This window comes from Dermacentor variabilis, unplaced genomic scaffold (genome assembly GCF_050947875.1).
Source record: "Dermacentor variabilis isolate Ectoservices unplaced genomic scaffold, ASM5094787v1 scaffold_12, whole genome shotgun sequence".
In the NCBI taxonomy this organism is placed as follows: Eukaryota; Metazoa; Arthropoda; class Arachnida; order Ixodida; family Ixodidae; genus Dermacentor; species Dermacentor variabilis.
Window position 1 is genome coordinate 48,264,890 of NW_027460280.1, and position 16,416 is coordinate 48,281,305.

The 16,416-nt window shown below is 50.8% G+C and overlaps 2 protein-coding genes across 7 annotated transcripts in view; one reads left to right on the forward strand and one right to left on the reverse strand.

The window, feature by feature from the left end:
- Positions 1–16,416, reverse strand: part of Kdm3 (Lysine demethylase 3) — a 284,403-nt gene that overhangs the window by 88,762 nt on the left and 179,225 nt on the right. For 5 of the 6 annotated variants that reach the window (XM_075676459.1, XM_075676457.1, XM_075676461.1 and 2 more), the window contains one exon: positions 7,590–7,674. In XM_075676459.1, coding sequence (XP_075532574.1) covers positions 7,590–7,674 — 85 coding nt within the window. Of the gene's footprint in view, positions 1–7,589; positions 7,675–8,491; positions 8,551–16,416 lie in introns of those variants that run through there. The other variant, XM_075676462.1, reaches the window with a different exon arrangement.
- The window catches only part of LOC142565893 (uncharacterized), a 171,399-nt gene that overhangs the window by 54,918 nt on the left and 100,065 nt on the right, over positions 1–16,416 (forward strand). The gene's annotated exons all lie outside the window — the stretch shown is intronic.

Consider the following 16,416-nt stretch of genomic DNA (forward strand, 5'->3'; position numbering starts at 1 on the left):
GCCTTCGCATTTGTCGTAGTCGCTCGCGCTCCGAATTAGCCATGCTTCCATAACAACTCGCCCATTTTTCGCATCTGATTAATAAAGGTCACCGTTGTAAAGGGCTGCGGATTAACTAAAACTAGTATTCTAACCTGAACGTAGATCTCTAGAAACACGCGCTGTTACGCATTTCTCATCCATCCAAACGCGGCCGCCGCTGCCCACAGCCCCTGAGCCTCCGGGAACAGCGTTAAAAATCAGTCCTACCAGTAAAGCTTATTTCGACCTTGACGGCGCTGTGACACGGCCTCATTTAACCTTATCGTATGTTTACATCTCACGTGCCCGCTTACCGCGAAGACTCCATGTCGGCAGCCATGCATGGTGATTTGCACAGGATCAACACACCCTGCCCACAACGTTTCTGTCTTAGTGTCCCGTATACATCGGTGGCCGTCGCTTGCAGGCGACACACCGGTACAGAGACGCCTCGTGCGCGCTCTCAGCTCGGCGTGTATGTTTACCCCGACGGAGCGTGCTTGGCGGGCAATACCGGAGCATGACGGATAACTAAGCAGGAGGCGGACGTGGTCCAGATTTAGCGACCAGTTCAGCGCACAACCGACCCACGCCGTCTGCGTGGGTAGCAGAAAAAGCAGGCAGCTAATCGGCGCACGGGCCCGGCAATCTAACCTTGTCAGCCGGCTGGCTTCCCTAGCACATCTGGCACCGCGGGCGTTGCCCGACCGCCACGGATGACCCGAACTCTGGCCCGCTCCAAGTAGACTAAGCAGCGATAAGAGCGATATGCTGTCCTCCTGCCTCTAGCGTGGGGAGGGTTTAGCGCGGACAGGAAAAAATAAGATAGCAGTGACATGCTTCATTTATGCCTCGAGGAGCACACACGACACGACGAGATGCCATGAACCTGGTGCCGCAAGCATGGCGCAGCCAACACGAGAAAGATGTCTTGCCTGTCCAACCAGGTCGCTCACAGTGCACAGACTCCTATTTTGTGACACAGACGCTGCGGATTTTTTCCAGGGCTGCGCGCGCAGATGAGACACCACAGCACAACGGTGGCGAGCAAAAAGTTGCGCTTCAGAACGGAACATAGAGCGAGCCGTTGCCAGTCCCGTTCCCCCACAGCATCACTGTCCGCGAACCCCTTCCCACGATGTGATCACACAGACAACGCAAAACTCGTTTTCTTTTCGGCCGCCGCGCAAGCAGGTGAGCCGGAAGAGTGCGGCCGAGACGTCAGCCGAAGCAAAAAACCGCCAGAGCAGGAGAGAAGAGGTAGTGGAGCCCTCCTCACGCAGACCAAAGAAAGAAAAGCTCTCCATTACAGCCCCGAATTTCTCCGGCCAACACTCCAAGGGGGGCGGCCATAGGGACAAAGCGCGAAGGAGAGAAGGAAAGCACCACCAAGACCTCTCAACGAGAAAAACCTGCTCGGTATGGAACAGTCAGCCGTCGCGAAGGGGCAGCTTGGAGACGATGCCGCTCTCCAAGCAGCGAGCGAGCGCACTGCCATACTTATCTATACATTTTTCTCCGAGTTTTCTGCACGCACAACTGCCACTGTGGCGGCCGCGCTCTCACTCGCCTCCCTCTGTTTAGGCGCCCCCCCACCGCCCTTCCCCACCGATACTTGTCCTCTGTCTTTTTTTTTTTTTTTGTCTTTTTTAACAGCCGGCTTGCCTTCCCCCGTCCCATTTCGTCTTTCATGTCATCATTCGCGTTGCTGGCTTTTGCTTGTTTTGAATGGGCGCCGCTCCCCGCTCGCTCGTGCTGCAGCGCAGGAAATAGCTGGAAGCACTCGCCCTTTGCGCCTCCGTCACCACTCCTCCTATGTCAGTTCTTTCCCGGCTCTCAGGAATGTGTAAGAGGGTAAATGAAAAAAGGAAAACACCCACCCCTCCCTCCCCAGCGTCGGCTCCCCGAAGGATTAGAGCGCTCCACCAAGCCCCTCCCCCCCCCCCCTGTCTTTTCGCGACCCCTCTGCCGTCAACCAACCCCGCTGACAGGAAGCAAACAAAACCAAATTTCGATACGCAGGCCACGTTCTAGCGTGCAGCCGAATGAATAGATAAAATGAGAGAAAACCTTCCAAACTATTCGCCATCATCGAGAGGTACCAACACCGGGCAGGAATGCAGAGCGGACGGGGTCGAAGACATCTTGTCTACATATTTACATTGGCCCATCCTTTCTCCTCCGCCTCTCGTTGAGTGCGCGTTTCGTGCCCGACGTACGGTTCCCCGCCCGGTGTCGATCCGCCCGGCGAGAGTGCAGGGCGCGGCAGCGAAACTGAAAGCAGTGGGCCGCGCGGCAGTGGCGACAAAGGTCACCTCAAGGTCAAACGCGCTGCAAGGAAGGAGGCACTGCAGCTCTAAATGGTGTCAGAGAATGTAAAATCCTTTCTTTTAACAATATGTGCTTCCCGCGGTTAGACAGGGTGGACTGCGGACAAAAAAAGTTCACAAACCTTACGACGTGGCAGAGCATTCGTTCAAGTAGGCCGTTATTTTCCTGATACTCCGGAAATATTCGTGCGGAATTACGCACTGCTTTGTGCGAGCAGCGCGCTTAGTTCAATCGCGCTCTGGCAATGACATTGTGACCACCCGAGTCCACGCCGCTCGACTGAAAAGGCAACAAACAAAGGACGCATTTTTTAAACGATAACCTTCGCCGATACTATCACTTTCTTGTGACGTTTGTTTTTGGGCGTTTGCTGGGACAGCTGCGATGCAATACCGTGCCTCCTGTGCCTAAATCTGGTCTGCTGTAAGAGCTCTATGTTGTTGGTTTGCGATAAAAAAAAATTGTGCTATTACATACATATGATCATCAAGTGTCGAAGCTATTATTTTCCATGCTATAAACAAGTACTTTACTCCTGTTATGGAGTTTATCATAGATCACTGAATGGTGCAAGGAATTTTTTTTCTCTTTACGGCGCTCTCTCCGTACGCTCCTGTGCAACTTATGTACCGTCCTTTTAGAACTTTTGCTTCTGGAAAGCGGCAAGAAGCAGCGGAGGGACGGCATCAGTACGTCACTTTCGCAAGTGGGACAATTATGCTGCGTCCACAAATATGTACTGTCACTGGTGCGACTATAATGACAGTTTCCAGTTTAAATAGTGATAACAACGCCGCAGTTCCACTGTGAAACGGCCGCAGCAGCACACGACGCTTGCCACCGGCGTATGATCACACCGCCACGTTTGCAGTCATGAAGCGGAGTAGCGTTGAAGGGCACAAGGCACGCCTACATCTAGCCACCGTAACTGGGCTAGTTGGTTCAACATGTCTTGCGACAATAAGCAGTGCAGAAAACTAACAGGAGGAGCACACGCCTCCGTAAACACCACTTTGTGGTGTTTCAGCGTCTCACGTAAATTGACCCCGGCCGCGGGCGTCCCAGGCGTTTTACATGCTCGAGAACGATTGAGGTGCTCCAGATGTGCACTGCGAGTGGGCTTACGCGCCGCGATGTACGCCACGTGGTTAGCCGCGTCAACGGAATAAGAATTCCAGGTTGACGCCCCCCACAACAAGCGGCGCATCGGCGAGCGACCCCACTTCACCCACGTGGCGGCGGCCGACGTGCCTTCCACCGCCACTCGGACAGAGCGCTGACGCCGACCTTCTTGGAACCGCGATACTGGGCTGCCAACAGAATGAGGCAACGTGAAACGCCCGAAAACCTGAGGATGAACGACTCTGGGCTGGTCGGCGGCCGAAAAACGAAGACGGCGCGAGCCTTCATTACGTACGGGCGCTGTCGCAAACGCGTAACGTGCAGGCACGACCTCGAGAGCGAAAGCGGGCGCAACCACCGCGTCACGCAACGCTAGCTCTTCAGGCAATGCGAGGGGGGAGGGGGGGGGGGGGGCGACGACGACGAATGCGCACGCACTCCCGCCAAGATAGCGCAGCGCTCGGCGACTGCCAAGCAGGAAGTGTGCCTGCCCTCTTGAGCGTCGCCCCTGCTGCCGGCGATTGTACACGCTTTCGCAGGCTGCAAGCTTGCCGCGCGTCCGGCTATGCTGGGTATGGCGCTATGGGAGTCTGTTCCGAGGAGCGCTGTATAAGAAGTATCGGAGCGCTGTATATGAAATACTAAACGTTGGACCTTTAGAGACTATGCAAAAAGAAGCAGCTAACTGCTGCTTGGTGATCCACTTGGCTCATAAGAGAGACAAATCTCTGAGGGAATAACGGCACGCCTGAAGCTTTCAGTACTCTTTGGCTTACGAGTACTACACCGCGTGTCTCAGCGGCGACTGTCTCTTCAGAAAAAAAAAAAAGATATATAATGCAAAGGAGCAGACAAAATGAAAATCACTGATGGATATTTCGGCAAACCAATTAATTATAAATCGGCCATTTTTAATTAGTGTTTGCCCACCAATGCTAATCGGACATCAGTAGCTAATGGCGAACTTACACACATCGGCTTTTTTCAAACAGATCAAAAACACTAACTTAAAGGGACACTAAAGATAAACACTGGATAAGTTTAGACTGACAAAGCAACCACGGTGTTGAATAGCGGCATGTGCATGCCGCTGTTCCTATAGACAGAATAAGAAAGCTTAAGCAAAAGCCTAGGAAGAGCACATCATAAGACATGACTATGCTGGAATTAAGAGCCAGTATGATATACGAACGCAAAATAACATTTGCCACATTGACTGTACAGAGAGCACCAATGAGTAATGCAAATATTAATGATAATACTTATAATAATAATTGAAGACTACGCAGATCCGACACCCGTGTTACCATTATAGTGAACGCGTACAGTTCACCCACTGCAGCGGCCGCAGGGCGATAACTGCAGGGGTCTAGATCAGAGCTCCGTCGACCCGTTTTTGTTACCCCCTCTCGCATTTCGTTGTCGTCGCAGCGGCAGGCGTAAGGCCCCCTGATTAACAAAGTCGTCATTTGTCCCGTCACTACGTGGCAAATGCCGATGGATGCGCGACGTCCGCTAAGGAGTGCGTTTTCTCGCTCGTTTCTCTTCAAAAACCTGGCGAAGAAACGCTCTCTCTCCTGACAGACGCCGCCTCCCTGACGGTGAGCAAATGCCTGCTTTGGCGGCAGGCAGGAGCGTGAGCTTGACCTTCCCAGGCTCCTTTTTAGGCTCGTAGCTGCGTGCCGATCACTATTTTAGCCCTGTGGCAAACTGGCTTTCACTGACCCTTTTTGGATAAAAACGAATACCACAAGAAGAGTTCGGCGTTTTTCTGTATATTTTTTTTTTCTCTTTCGGTTGACGCTGTCAACGCTCAACCACTTAAATTGGACGAACTCCGCGGTTACTTCAATTTTAGTAAGAACATTATGTAATCAACAGGAATGTTGCTGTTATAAATTATGGTCTTTCACAGACATCAGGTAAACGGATTCCACAAAATTAGCAACACAGTCAACATTCACTTATTAAGTTAGGATTTAACATTATCCTTATTTATTTTTATGGGGCACGTTGCAATCGCGAAATTGAAATCAGCCAGCACACAAAGCGTACCCATTTGCTAGAAGCCTGGTTTCGAAATACTGTTGTCTGTGGCCAAAATGTACTGCTGACCCGGTTAAACTTATGAGCGCTGCATTTCGCCCAAGATATATAACACAAATTTCTCATGCTTATATAGGGCTAGCCGAGGATTCCTACCAAGTGGTAGTGCCAGCGCTAACGCTCTTGCAATTGCAAAATCTCCCTTAAAGTAATTAAAGAATAACTAACAAATATTCGCTAATCATACTCTCAAAGAGTAAGTTTTTGCGCACAATGTCCGCTAAGGAGCATAAAGACTTGATACGCATGCAAGCAGCCTTCGCGAGCTTCCTGGCTTTTACTGAAATAGGTTCATTATAATATTGACGGCACGGGCACATATGCCATCAAGAGGATGCGGCAGTCTCGTCCCAACTAAGCTTCGCACCACAATAATTTAGGCTTCACGCCGGCATCGTAGGATGGAGCAGCGTTATTTCTCCAACAGAAACCGATAAGCACCTTGAATGCGACACACGTCAAAATGCCACAGATGCCTGGCGTATCGTCACAAGTAATGCCGTCAAGCGAACACGTGCAGATGACAGCGCATTCTGAATACCGAGCTTTGCAAGTATTTCCCGCCTTTCTTTATTATTATTATTTCGCAGTAGAACGTCGTTCACGTCATGGCCACAGTCGTGCCACATCGTGAAGTTTTCACTTGCTTCTACGCGGCGTAATATCGGCGCCAAACCTTTACAGGGCGCGGGATCTGGCAAGACACAGCGACACGCGACGCACACGCTTGAAAAGTCAACAGAATGCGCGCCTTTTGGAGACCCGACAGTAGAGCGTGCCCCGTGGATTGCTCACGTCGCTGTAGCAAAGCTGCCTGCGTTATAGACAGTCGTAATGAGCAGCCGGAAACACTTTCCCCAAAAAAACGACTGCGTTTCGCGTGGTAGGGCTGTTGCCAAGACCGGAAATTTATAAACCCGCCTTCAGGAACCTGTGACCAGCATGATTAGAGCTTTCTGAGCAGGCCAGCTTGCTTGAAAAGTAAGAAACGCGAAATACTACCGCAAGCCGTCCGACCATGCGAGCCCCCTTGTTTTACGAACCGTCAAACGCAATCAATTAACTAGGGCAAATAAGATTATGATATCTTGGAAATCTGAAAACGACCGGTCCAACATTCTCTACAAAAAGTGTAGAATTCATAAGCCAAAGATAAACAACTCGCATGCACCCGTTACATGCAGCTTCGGGAAAATAGCGAATAATTTCAAACAACTTTTCAGTCTACTGGGCCGAAAAACGCCTAAACTGAAAAAAAAAAAAAGAAGAAGAAACACCTGGTAGACGCCGAACTTTCCTTTTCTACTACAAGTCCATGCGGTAGCCACACGAACGAATTCAGCGTAACCTTCAGGAGAACAAAATGGAAACGAGCCGCTCACCACCAATGTGCGCCAGTGAGAGGAAGCCCAAAGGGCACAGATATAGGACGGTGCCGCAGGAAGAAGCTCGAAGCTGACCTATATAGGCGGTTTGCCGGTATCGGAGACAGCAATGCTCCGAGACAGCCTATAGAGCCATGATACACGAACACAACAACACTTAACGCACCTGCACCACTCTAAATAATAATAATAATAATAATAATAATAATAATAATAATAATAATAATAATAATAATAATATCATAAACAGCCTTGCAATGAATCACGGCCGCAGTGTTCGATCACTCACGTCGGTTTCACGGGTACGCCTGGCATATAGAATTTGTTTAATTTAGTAGGCCGTTCTCGTATGCTAAGAACACCGAATTTCGCAAGAAAGAAAGAAAAAGAAAAATGGACTACGCCTTTTCAAGACAGGAACGCGAAAAGAAAGAAGAAAAGAAAGAAGAAACGAAGCTACGTTGCAGTGTTTCGAAGAACGTGTCACCAGCGCACAATACCGAACACGTTCTCGCGCATCCTGCAACAGCTTAATTGGCTGCGCGGCACGGCTAGCAAATGCTCCTTTCTTCATAAACTCAAAAACGACCACACCAGTACCTAAAGTAGGAAGAGCGCACTTACCACCGTCTCCAATCAGTCTCATCTGCACCAGGCACGGGTCCTCATTGTGCTCCTCAAGCACGGTGTCGTCTGTGACGGTAAGCTCCTGCCGAAATTGAAAAAAAAAAAAAAAATAAAGAAATACTTAGTAAGCGGGAAAAATAACTGACCAAGTAAACGTCACGCACCTCAATACAAGGGCACTGCGCGTGCAGCGTCACAAATGGAAGAGCGCAAGAACAGGCGGATGGTAGCAACAAAGATACGACACATTCGTCCCGTTTAGGCGCTGTTCTATAACTATGATGCAAAGCAAGTAGTCCGGGCATACGCCCAGTGGCGTAGCAACAGGGGGGGGGGGGGGGCCGGGGGGCCGTGGGCCCCGGGTGCACGGGGCCAGTAGGGGGGGGGTGTCATATACGTCTGAAAACACCCGAAAATTGTCGATATCCTCGCCTTCCTCGACTACACCCGGGGGGGGGGGGGGGTGAAAAAAGAGCTAAGGGCCCCGGGTGCCAGACGACCTAGCTACGCCACTGCATACGCCAAAAGCAATCAGAGGCGCGTACGAACGGTGTCGGAAGGGGCCGCTTCGCGACTGGGCGCGCGATGTCCCGAAAGGCCTTTCAATGGAGTCCAAGTTTCAACCAATACGATGTGAACGATCTCCGGAGGCCTCGTTTACCGAAACGGAACACCGTATATGCAGCGTTACCTTTCGAGCTACTGAGCTCTGGTGCACGCACGACCACTCGCTGCGACGATGCCACCCCGCAGGGCGCACAAGGAAGCATAAAGAACGCCTTCTTCCATCTTGGTGAAGCGCAAATAAATTACAAGACGGCGGTGCGTAAGCAGGGGTCAAAAGAGCCGCTAAGGGCAAGCCCGAATGGAAAAAGAGATCAGCCGAAAGGCGTACTTACCGGCCCAGATGCGCCGGCCATTCTGACGTGATGCCGTGGCAGCCACGTATACTTAAGAGAAAAATTGTGCGCTCGCGCTCGTGTCGTAAGCAGCTCCTCGCGGCTTTAGTCAACGTGTCCTTAAGTCAACGTGTCCCACGCTTGCACGTGCACGTGCCCGGGTGGCACGCGTTTCACGCACGCTATCTTGCGGAATTGGCTCTGATACGTACATGTGAGCGTTCTTCCTCTTTTTCATGCGCGGCCTAACGGCAAACGGAAGGCGAAGAAGACGAGGGGACACTTTGGTTGGAATTTGAAAGTTGAGAATTGTTCTGTCGTCTTCTGTCTTCGTTTTTCTTGCGCTGTTACATCACTCGTGCAACCTCGCCCAACTAGTCTTTTATCTTCTGTATATGCGCGTGTGTCTCCTATTTTCTGTGTCGTGGACCTCACGCTATATGCACTCCAAACGATAAACGGACGGCTCTGAACGGACTGCGGCACAACAGTGTTGGAATGTAGCGGGGCTAATTCGAGGCCACACACCGTTCAAATGGCCTTCGCGCCACCACGGCAAGACTACGCTTGCATATGCAAGCCTCATTGCTACCAAACAGGCACGCATCCAAGACTGGAAGCCCTTCGTGGGGGCCCGCCTTCCGACCAGCAGCGTGGCCTGTGGAGGAGAAGTGGGGGATCCACCACCGGTGGCTGGCGGAAACGGCACCGCGTCGCGCGCCCGAGGCGGCTGCGCACGCAGGATGTGCATTCTTCCGGTTTTCCCGTCCCGCGTGGACGAGCGACCAGCCTTGAACTGCGTCTTGGCAGGGGTCCCGGCCACGGACCTGCCTCGCTGCAGAGCGCAACGACCTTGTACGCGTCACACCCAGAAACGACCCGCGGGCGGCTCGAGAGAAACGACAACAACGGCGGGCCAAAACAAAACCACCGAGAGCAGCCATTTCGCAGCGCATCCCGCGTACGGGTAGAGACTTCAAAAAGCCCGTTGGCGTGGCCTCGGAGAGGCGCACTGGAGAGCCGTACTTGGGAATTTCGCCCCTTCTGAATACTCTGCACCTTACTGTAGGCGCCTTGACTCAGCCAAGCGGCGGCTGAGTCACGGGCACAGAACGCGGCCTCGGTATTCGCACCAACTCCAGTGCGGCAGGCGTTCGTGGAGCGCCATAGACACGAAGACGAAATGACACTAAGCGAGCGCTAACTCACTGGTGGAAGAGAAGGCAAAGCGCACAGTAAACATGTTTCAGCGACGACAACGTCCAAGTATTAAGAGCAAGGGATCTGACAGAGCGATTATTTTTTGCTGGTCAGGATTTAGAACACTGGCAGAGATCTGACATCGCGCGAAAGTTTGGTTAGTCATGTTAGCGTACACGTTTGAGATGCAACATTGAAGCCTGTCGGTGAGCAAGCCGTATTTATTCATTTATTTATTTCATCACCTTCAATGCCCGAAGGCGTTTCGTTTACGTATCGTTTGGGTATAATCTTGAGAGTCGAAGCAGTTTCAAGAAAACCACCGCCTAACTGGGGGCAACGATGTTTATTGTGGTACTTATAATTTTCCCTCAAAATTTATTCATCGGGCCGTGTGGGACAAAGCTACGTGGAACAACAATGTATTTTGCCCCTAATGTGTAGTTTGTTCGAAATATGTTGATATGCAGCTTCCGCCGCTATGAACATACATAATAATTTAATTTCAAATATTATATATTTTCATTAACTTGAGCCAGAAGTACAGCAGTACCAGTACCAACTCCTCGCGGCGGCGTTCCCAGACAACGAAATCTCTTGTCCCTAGCGTGTTAGGGCACGGCTGATGCTCGGAACGTGAACACTCGACCCCGAACTAGGCTGTCTGGCGTCGTGGTACATAACGCGCCGCATCAGCCGCAGTGGTCAGGCGAACATAGTTGGCGCACGGTGAAAAGAGGAGGCAAACTTGCAGCTCATGAAACGGGCGTGCGTTGCAACTGGGTAGCTCCAATGGCGCCATTAATGTTACGATTAAGAATGAGGCTGCGCTGTAGCATGGCGCCGCTATGAAAGCGTTCCTTGTATAACTGCACATAACGCTTTAACAAACACGCTGAAACATTAAGCAGAACACGACTTCAAACACACCCTATTAGATTAAATACTCACCATAATACGCACTGACCCCGACCTCATCATTTCAGGAATTTCGCGTGAGAAGAAACTGCGATACCGACAGGCAACACAGTGGCGCCCTTCCCGCGCTGTGTGTTGCGCTCACAAGAAACAAATTACGCGGCAGGCAGGCTTTCCATTTCCCTTGACCACAAAGAGGGGAGAAAAGTTTTTATTATTTTCGGTTTCTCATTGCAATTCTGCTCAGACCGTGCGTAAACGTAGTGGTAGGAGTCAGCATGTGAACGTGAACGTCTGTCGAGGCGAGACGTTGAAGTATAGATACTCTACAGGAGTTTAGGTCAGCGTCATTCGGTTATTGCCATTATTCATAACATTAAAGCCTCAAATCTCATTCGTAACGTTGACAAAGAGCATCGCTTATGTATCAATGCGGGTGCGGATGCCATGAGTAATAGCACAAGCGACGAGCAGACGAGAATGCGCGCAAGAACACATTTGCGTTGTCCACTGGGTCAGGCTACGCCTGTAGCTTCCCCGGCGCTGAAAGGCACCGCCGGACAAGAGTAGCATCCCGTATGCACTGTCTCAAAATGGTGGATAGACATTTACTAGCGACGAGCTTTAACTGCAGCTCAGACGGTCGCCGAGAGCCAGAATGCAAAGGCTTCGCGCTGCGACAAAGCGGCCGCGTCACCTGCAAGCAGGGGAGGGCGGCGAGCAGGCGCGGATTCGCGGCCGCGCTCTTGTTTTTCCTGCAGCTTGGCCTCTAGCTCACGGGAGAACTGGAAATTCGAGAATGTCGGCGAAAGCCCCCCCCCCCCCTGCCCCTGTCCACTACACTAGCCCTCGACGATCCCGCCGGCGCCCTTCCCACGCGTCGAATTGAGAGCCACGCTTTGACGCGGTCGCTTCTCCTCTGCCGAAAGAACCGTTGCTGGCGGCGGCCGATTGCACCCACACCTTTACGGCGAATCAATCGTGGCTGCGCACCTGGTACGAAGAAATAGCATTTCCCCCTCCGCCTACACGAAGAAAGGTCACCATTATGGCAATCGCGTGGAGAAGGTGTCATTTGCGCGTGCGAACAATCGAGCGAGTCACGAGGCCCCGACAGCTGGACCGGTCAGAGTTTCGATAACGGCAGCAAGTACAACAAAGGAGGCGATGTCCACACTCGCGAAGTGGGCGACGATTCCCGCGAATAGGATAAGTGCGTTCTCGTTGGTCCTCGCCGTACTACTATTTGTACCGTTTTCGTGTATTGAAACCGATAAGAAACATTGCTCGCTGTTGCAGCCGCGCGCGCCGGCCCAGACCAACCCGTATTACACACACCCACTATCCCACTATATATATATACACGACGAGAAGAAAGGGGGTTAACCGAGGGGCTCGATTTTTATTCGTCATATCTTAAGAAGCCAGCAAACACATTGTTTGTTGGCTTCTTATGATATATAACGTGCAGGCCAAGAGCAGCATGGCGGAGCTAACACCAACGTATCGCATGTTAGCAATTGTGGGCAACAAAAACCAAGAACAAATGGAGGCAATATGTCGCGCTACACGAAGCCGGATGCTAACATAAAACGCAATTTGTGGACGCGCACCACTCGGCGTCCTTTTGGCCAAGGTACAGTATACATTTCGGTTGTTTGAGGTTAAAGACGCAAGAAGGATTGGCATGGCTACCACATGTATACTTTATCGTAAGTCACGCCAAGTATAGAAGTAGGCAGCGTTAAAGGGCAACTACGGCTATTTTTCGATGTCCACTGATCTTATTAAATTTTGAATATATGTTCTCCTTTGCACTCTGCTTACCTGCGCCACACTATATGACTGCAAGTCATTTAGTTTTCCTGAAAATGAATTTTAAAGATTGCTTGCGTTCCCGACTCATGACTCTACTGGTCACCCTGTGTTTGTGACGTCAGAGACTACACCGCCACTATCGCTGAAATCGTCGCTTAAGTCGCCGTTGTATAGTTCGGAAATTGTAAAAGCTCCCTGTGTCGTCGGGAGATGTCATCAGCTTCGCTTCTTTGGCGTTAGCGCCACGTATACTGCATGTTTAGCACCCGTTCTGAGTGTTAACATTATGGGAGTGTAGGATCTGACGTCATCGACTCATCGTGATGTCACATGAATCAGCTACCCGTTTCGGTTTCGGTATCTCGTTTATTGGTTATCTATAACTACTGATGACTTTCTAAGCAAATTTCACCACGCTACCGGTGACAGGTGTGTCAATGCTAGTTGAAAATGACAATATCCTAATATGGCTAAAGAAAACGCCGGAGTTGCACTTTAAAGGTCGTTGCTTCTACTTATCCGGAACTGCACAAATGCCATCTGGAAACGTTAGATTGCGAGCACATCCTTCTGCAACAAACACTGCATACTGATGCAAGGCGTGAGTATAATGGAGCAGATGGGAAAAAAACGGTAAAGCGAGATATAGTACAATGTGGAGTTGGTGGATAATCTTGAAACACAGCAGCAAAAAGAGATAAGACAGTTGCGGTTCTGTGTTAATTCTTCTCTGCGCTACCATCTAGGCGTAAGTCCCGGTTGATCAACTGCTGCGACATTTCCGCATTAACATTCCGCGACAAGCCTCTGGCGGTAGCAGAGTGATGAACGCGCAGTGAAACAACCAAAAATTTCCAGCGTGCACACACTGCATGGACTTGCGGCGGTGAAGCAGCGGCTAAGGTGTGCACGATGTACGAAAGCAAGAGACGGCGTAAGGCTCAACGCCAGCAGAGCACCAACGGCTCTAGCATCGACGGGCGCTTTTGACCATCTCTGTCGGCCGCGCATGAGCAGAGCGCGACTCCGCCAGCACGCTCAAGGCAAGCCCCGTTCCGTTCGCGCGCTCAGCGGCTGAGCGGCAGGCCATAAACAAAACCAGCCTATAGTAATGAGCGCGCCTATCATGGCACCCGCGTAATTTTGGGACATAAAAGTCCCGAAATTATTTTACCACCGTTTGCAGCTCGTGTATTCCACATTTTACCAATCAGATAAAAAGCAACAACAACAGCATTCCTGATGCGATGTGCCATATTGCGTAAACGCTACGTAAACACGGAATATCGCTGCCTCGGAAACAAGCAACCGTGGCGCGGCCAGAAATCCACGAGTGGAATCGAATGCGTTTCCGCGGCGCAGAAATGTTTGCAGTGCTGTCCACCTGGCAGCAGATCCTCGGCGTTCCATTGTGCCCCAACATCTGCCGCGGGAAAGGAGCAGCTGTTCTCGCAGTGTAGCACGCACCGCTCCCCTCCCTGCGCGCAGGTCGGCGAACTCGCGAGATCGGGCTCGGTGTCCTTGCGCAAGACCTGCGCAGCACATCTTCACTGCTTCCGCTGAAAACGGCCGCGCCCTGCGGGTGCTCCCACCGAGATCGGCAGAGCGAACTCGGGCGTCACGCTACACGCGGGAACATGTAGCGCTGACGGTGGGCGAGTGGTGTCTGCCGGATAACGGTGGCGCTTGACAACATCAGCTGTCGAAGCGAAAGGCGTATGAGCACTGGCGCGTACTCGCAGCGGACCAAACAACTCGTTTCCGTGCCAAACCGTCCTTGGCGTTCAGCGAGTGCGTTACACCCAGTCAGCACCATCTACGCGCTGAGCTAGGAACGGCTGCAAGCACGATGCCCTCGCGCAGCTCTCCGACCGACATCGCAAAGGGCAGCACTCGTCGCGAAACCCCCGGAAGAACAGCATTCGCGCTCAACGCGCACGCCGAGCTGTCGATGGGCCGCCTACCCCCGAGGGGCCCGGCGTGAACGGGCGGCCCAGATGTCGACCTGCCAGCGTGCACGCTGCGGGCGCGTTGCCGCTAGCACCGCAAGTACGCGACATACGCCAGTGCGCGAATTATGGACAATTGCACGGGCCCAGGCCCGAAAGCGCGGGCCCCGGCCGCGCTATTAGAATGTACTAGACTATGGTAGTCTAGTACACTCTAGTAGACATGTCATGGCGGTCGGGCTTCGAGCACACGCGGGCGCTCCGCGTAGATTCAAGGCACCCTGTGCCAAGCTAAAGTGAAAAATTGGTAAAACTAGCTCTTAATTATCTTAATTAGCAAGAAAAGAAAACGGTTGACGTTTTAACTTTATTTCTTTCTGCAATAAAATTTCTTCGCGCGAAAGTTTATATACTGAGTGTCCCAGCTTATTTTGAGCCAGTTTAGAAATGTGCAAATGCCACGTAGCTGGACAGAACAAAGGCAATGTTCTTTGCCGTCGCCTGGAGGTACTTTTTTTTTTTCATTTGGCGCACTTAGATAATTAGTTTTATTTATTTATCAACTTCTCAAATGTTATATTTAGATGAAAAGAGCCAATGAGAATTGTAGGGCGACATGAAAAACTCCCGATGCAGCTATGTTGCTCACTACGTGTTATATAAAAGCGTTTTTCCGAGCGTGAAAGTAGTGAAAGTTGTTAATGCGAGAGACTGGTGATATTTTCATCATCGTCATAATCATCATCATCAGCCCATTTTTATGTGCACTGCAGGACGAAGGCCTCTCTCTGCGATATCCAATTGCCCCTGTCCTGCGCCAGCCGATTCCAACAAGCGCCCGCGAATTTCCTAATTTCGTCGCACCACCTATAGTCCTGCCGTCCTCGACTGCGCTTCCCTTCTCCTGGCACTCATTCTGTAACCCTAAAAGTCCACCGGTTATCTAACCTTCGCATTACATGACCTGTCCGGCTAATTTTTTTTTCCTCTTAATGGCAACTAGAATATCGACTATACCCGTTTGCTCACTGATCCAAACCGCTCTCTTTATGTCTCTTAACGTTGCGCCTAGCATTCTTCGTTCCATCTAGCGCAGTCCTTAACTTGCTCTCAAACTTCTTTGTCAATCCCCAAGTTTCTGCCCCATATGTCAGCACCGGTAAAAGGCACTGATTGCACACCTTACTTTTCAATGATAATGGTAAGATTCCAGTCAGGAGCTGACAATGTCTGCCGTATGCACTCCAACCCATTTTTCTTCTGTGAATTTCCTTCTCGTGATCAGGGTGCGATTAGCTTGGTCATAAGTGTATGCCCAAGTTACAACATGCGTGGTTGAAATTTCAGCTGATTGTACTTGCTCTACACTTATAATTAAAGCTTCTCCTTGCTGCAACAACTCTTTATTAATGAAAAGCCGCTTAAGAAATGTGTGTCAATATAGTGGTCTTAACATAAAGACTACACGCTATGAAATGCCTTGGCAAAAGTGTTTGACCCTGCCAATTTGCATTTTCGGCTTTTTTATACTATAGCTGTACACTTACACTGCTGTGTGTGTGTGTGTGTGTGTGTGTGTGTGTGTGTGTGTGTGTGTGTGTGTGTGTGTGTGTGTGTGTGTGTGTGTGTGTGTGTGTGTGTGTGTGTGTGTGTGTGTGTGAGAGAGAGAGAGAGAGAGAGAGAGAGAGAGAGAGAGAGAGAGAGAGAGAGAGAGAGAGAGAGAGAGAGAGAGAGAGAGAGATTGCTTGCAATGTTTTCCCGCTGCAGTTCATTTGTTATGTATTTTGATTTATCACCTCAGCTATGTGGTATTTTAAAGGCTTATATACATACCCGTGCAGTGCTCTAGCGTGGATATATGCGTGCGGCCTAGAGAAGGATGGAGGTGCGCTTCCTTCGGATGGAGGTGAACTGCGCTTCCTTCTGACGGGACCCAAATTAGTCGGCCGTGACTAATGAAAGACAGTAGTATGCTCTATCAGACAGTGCGAAAACGCAACAGACCAGCGTTTCTAAAGCCTGAGGATAGCACCGAGCGCC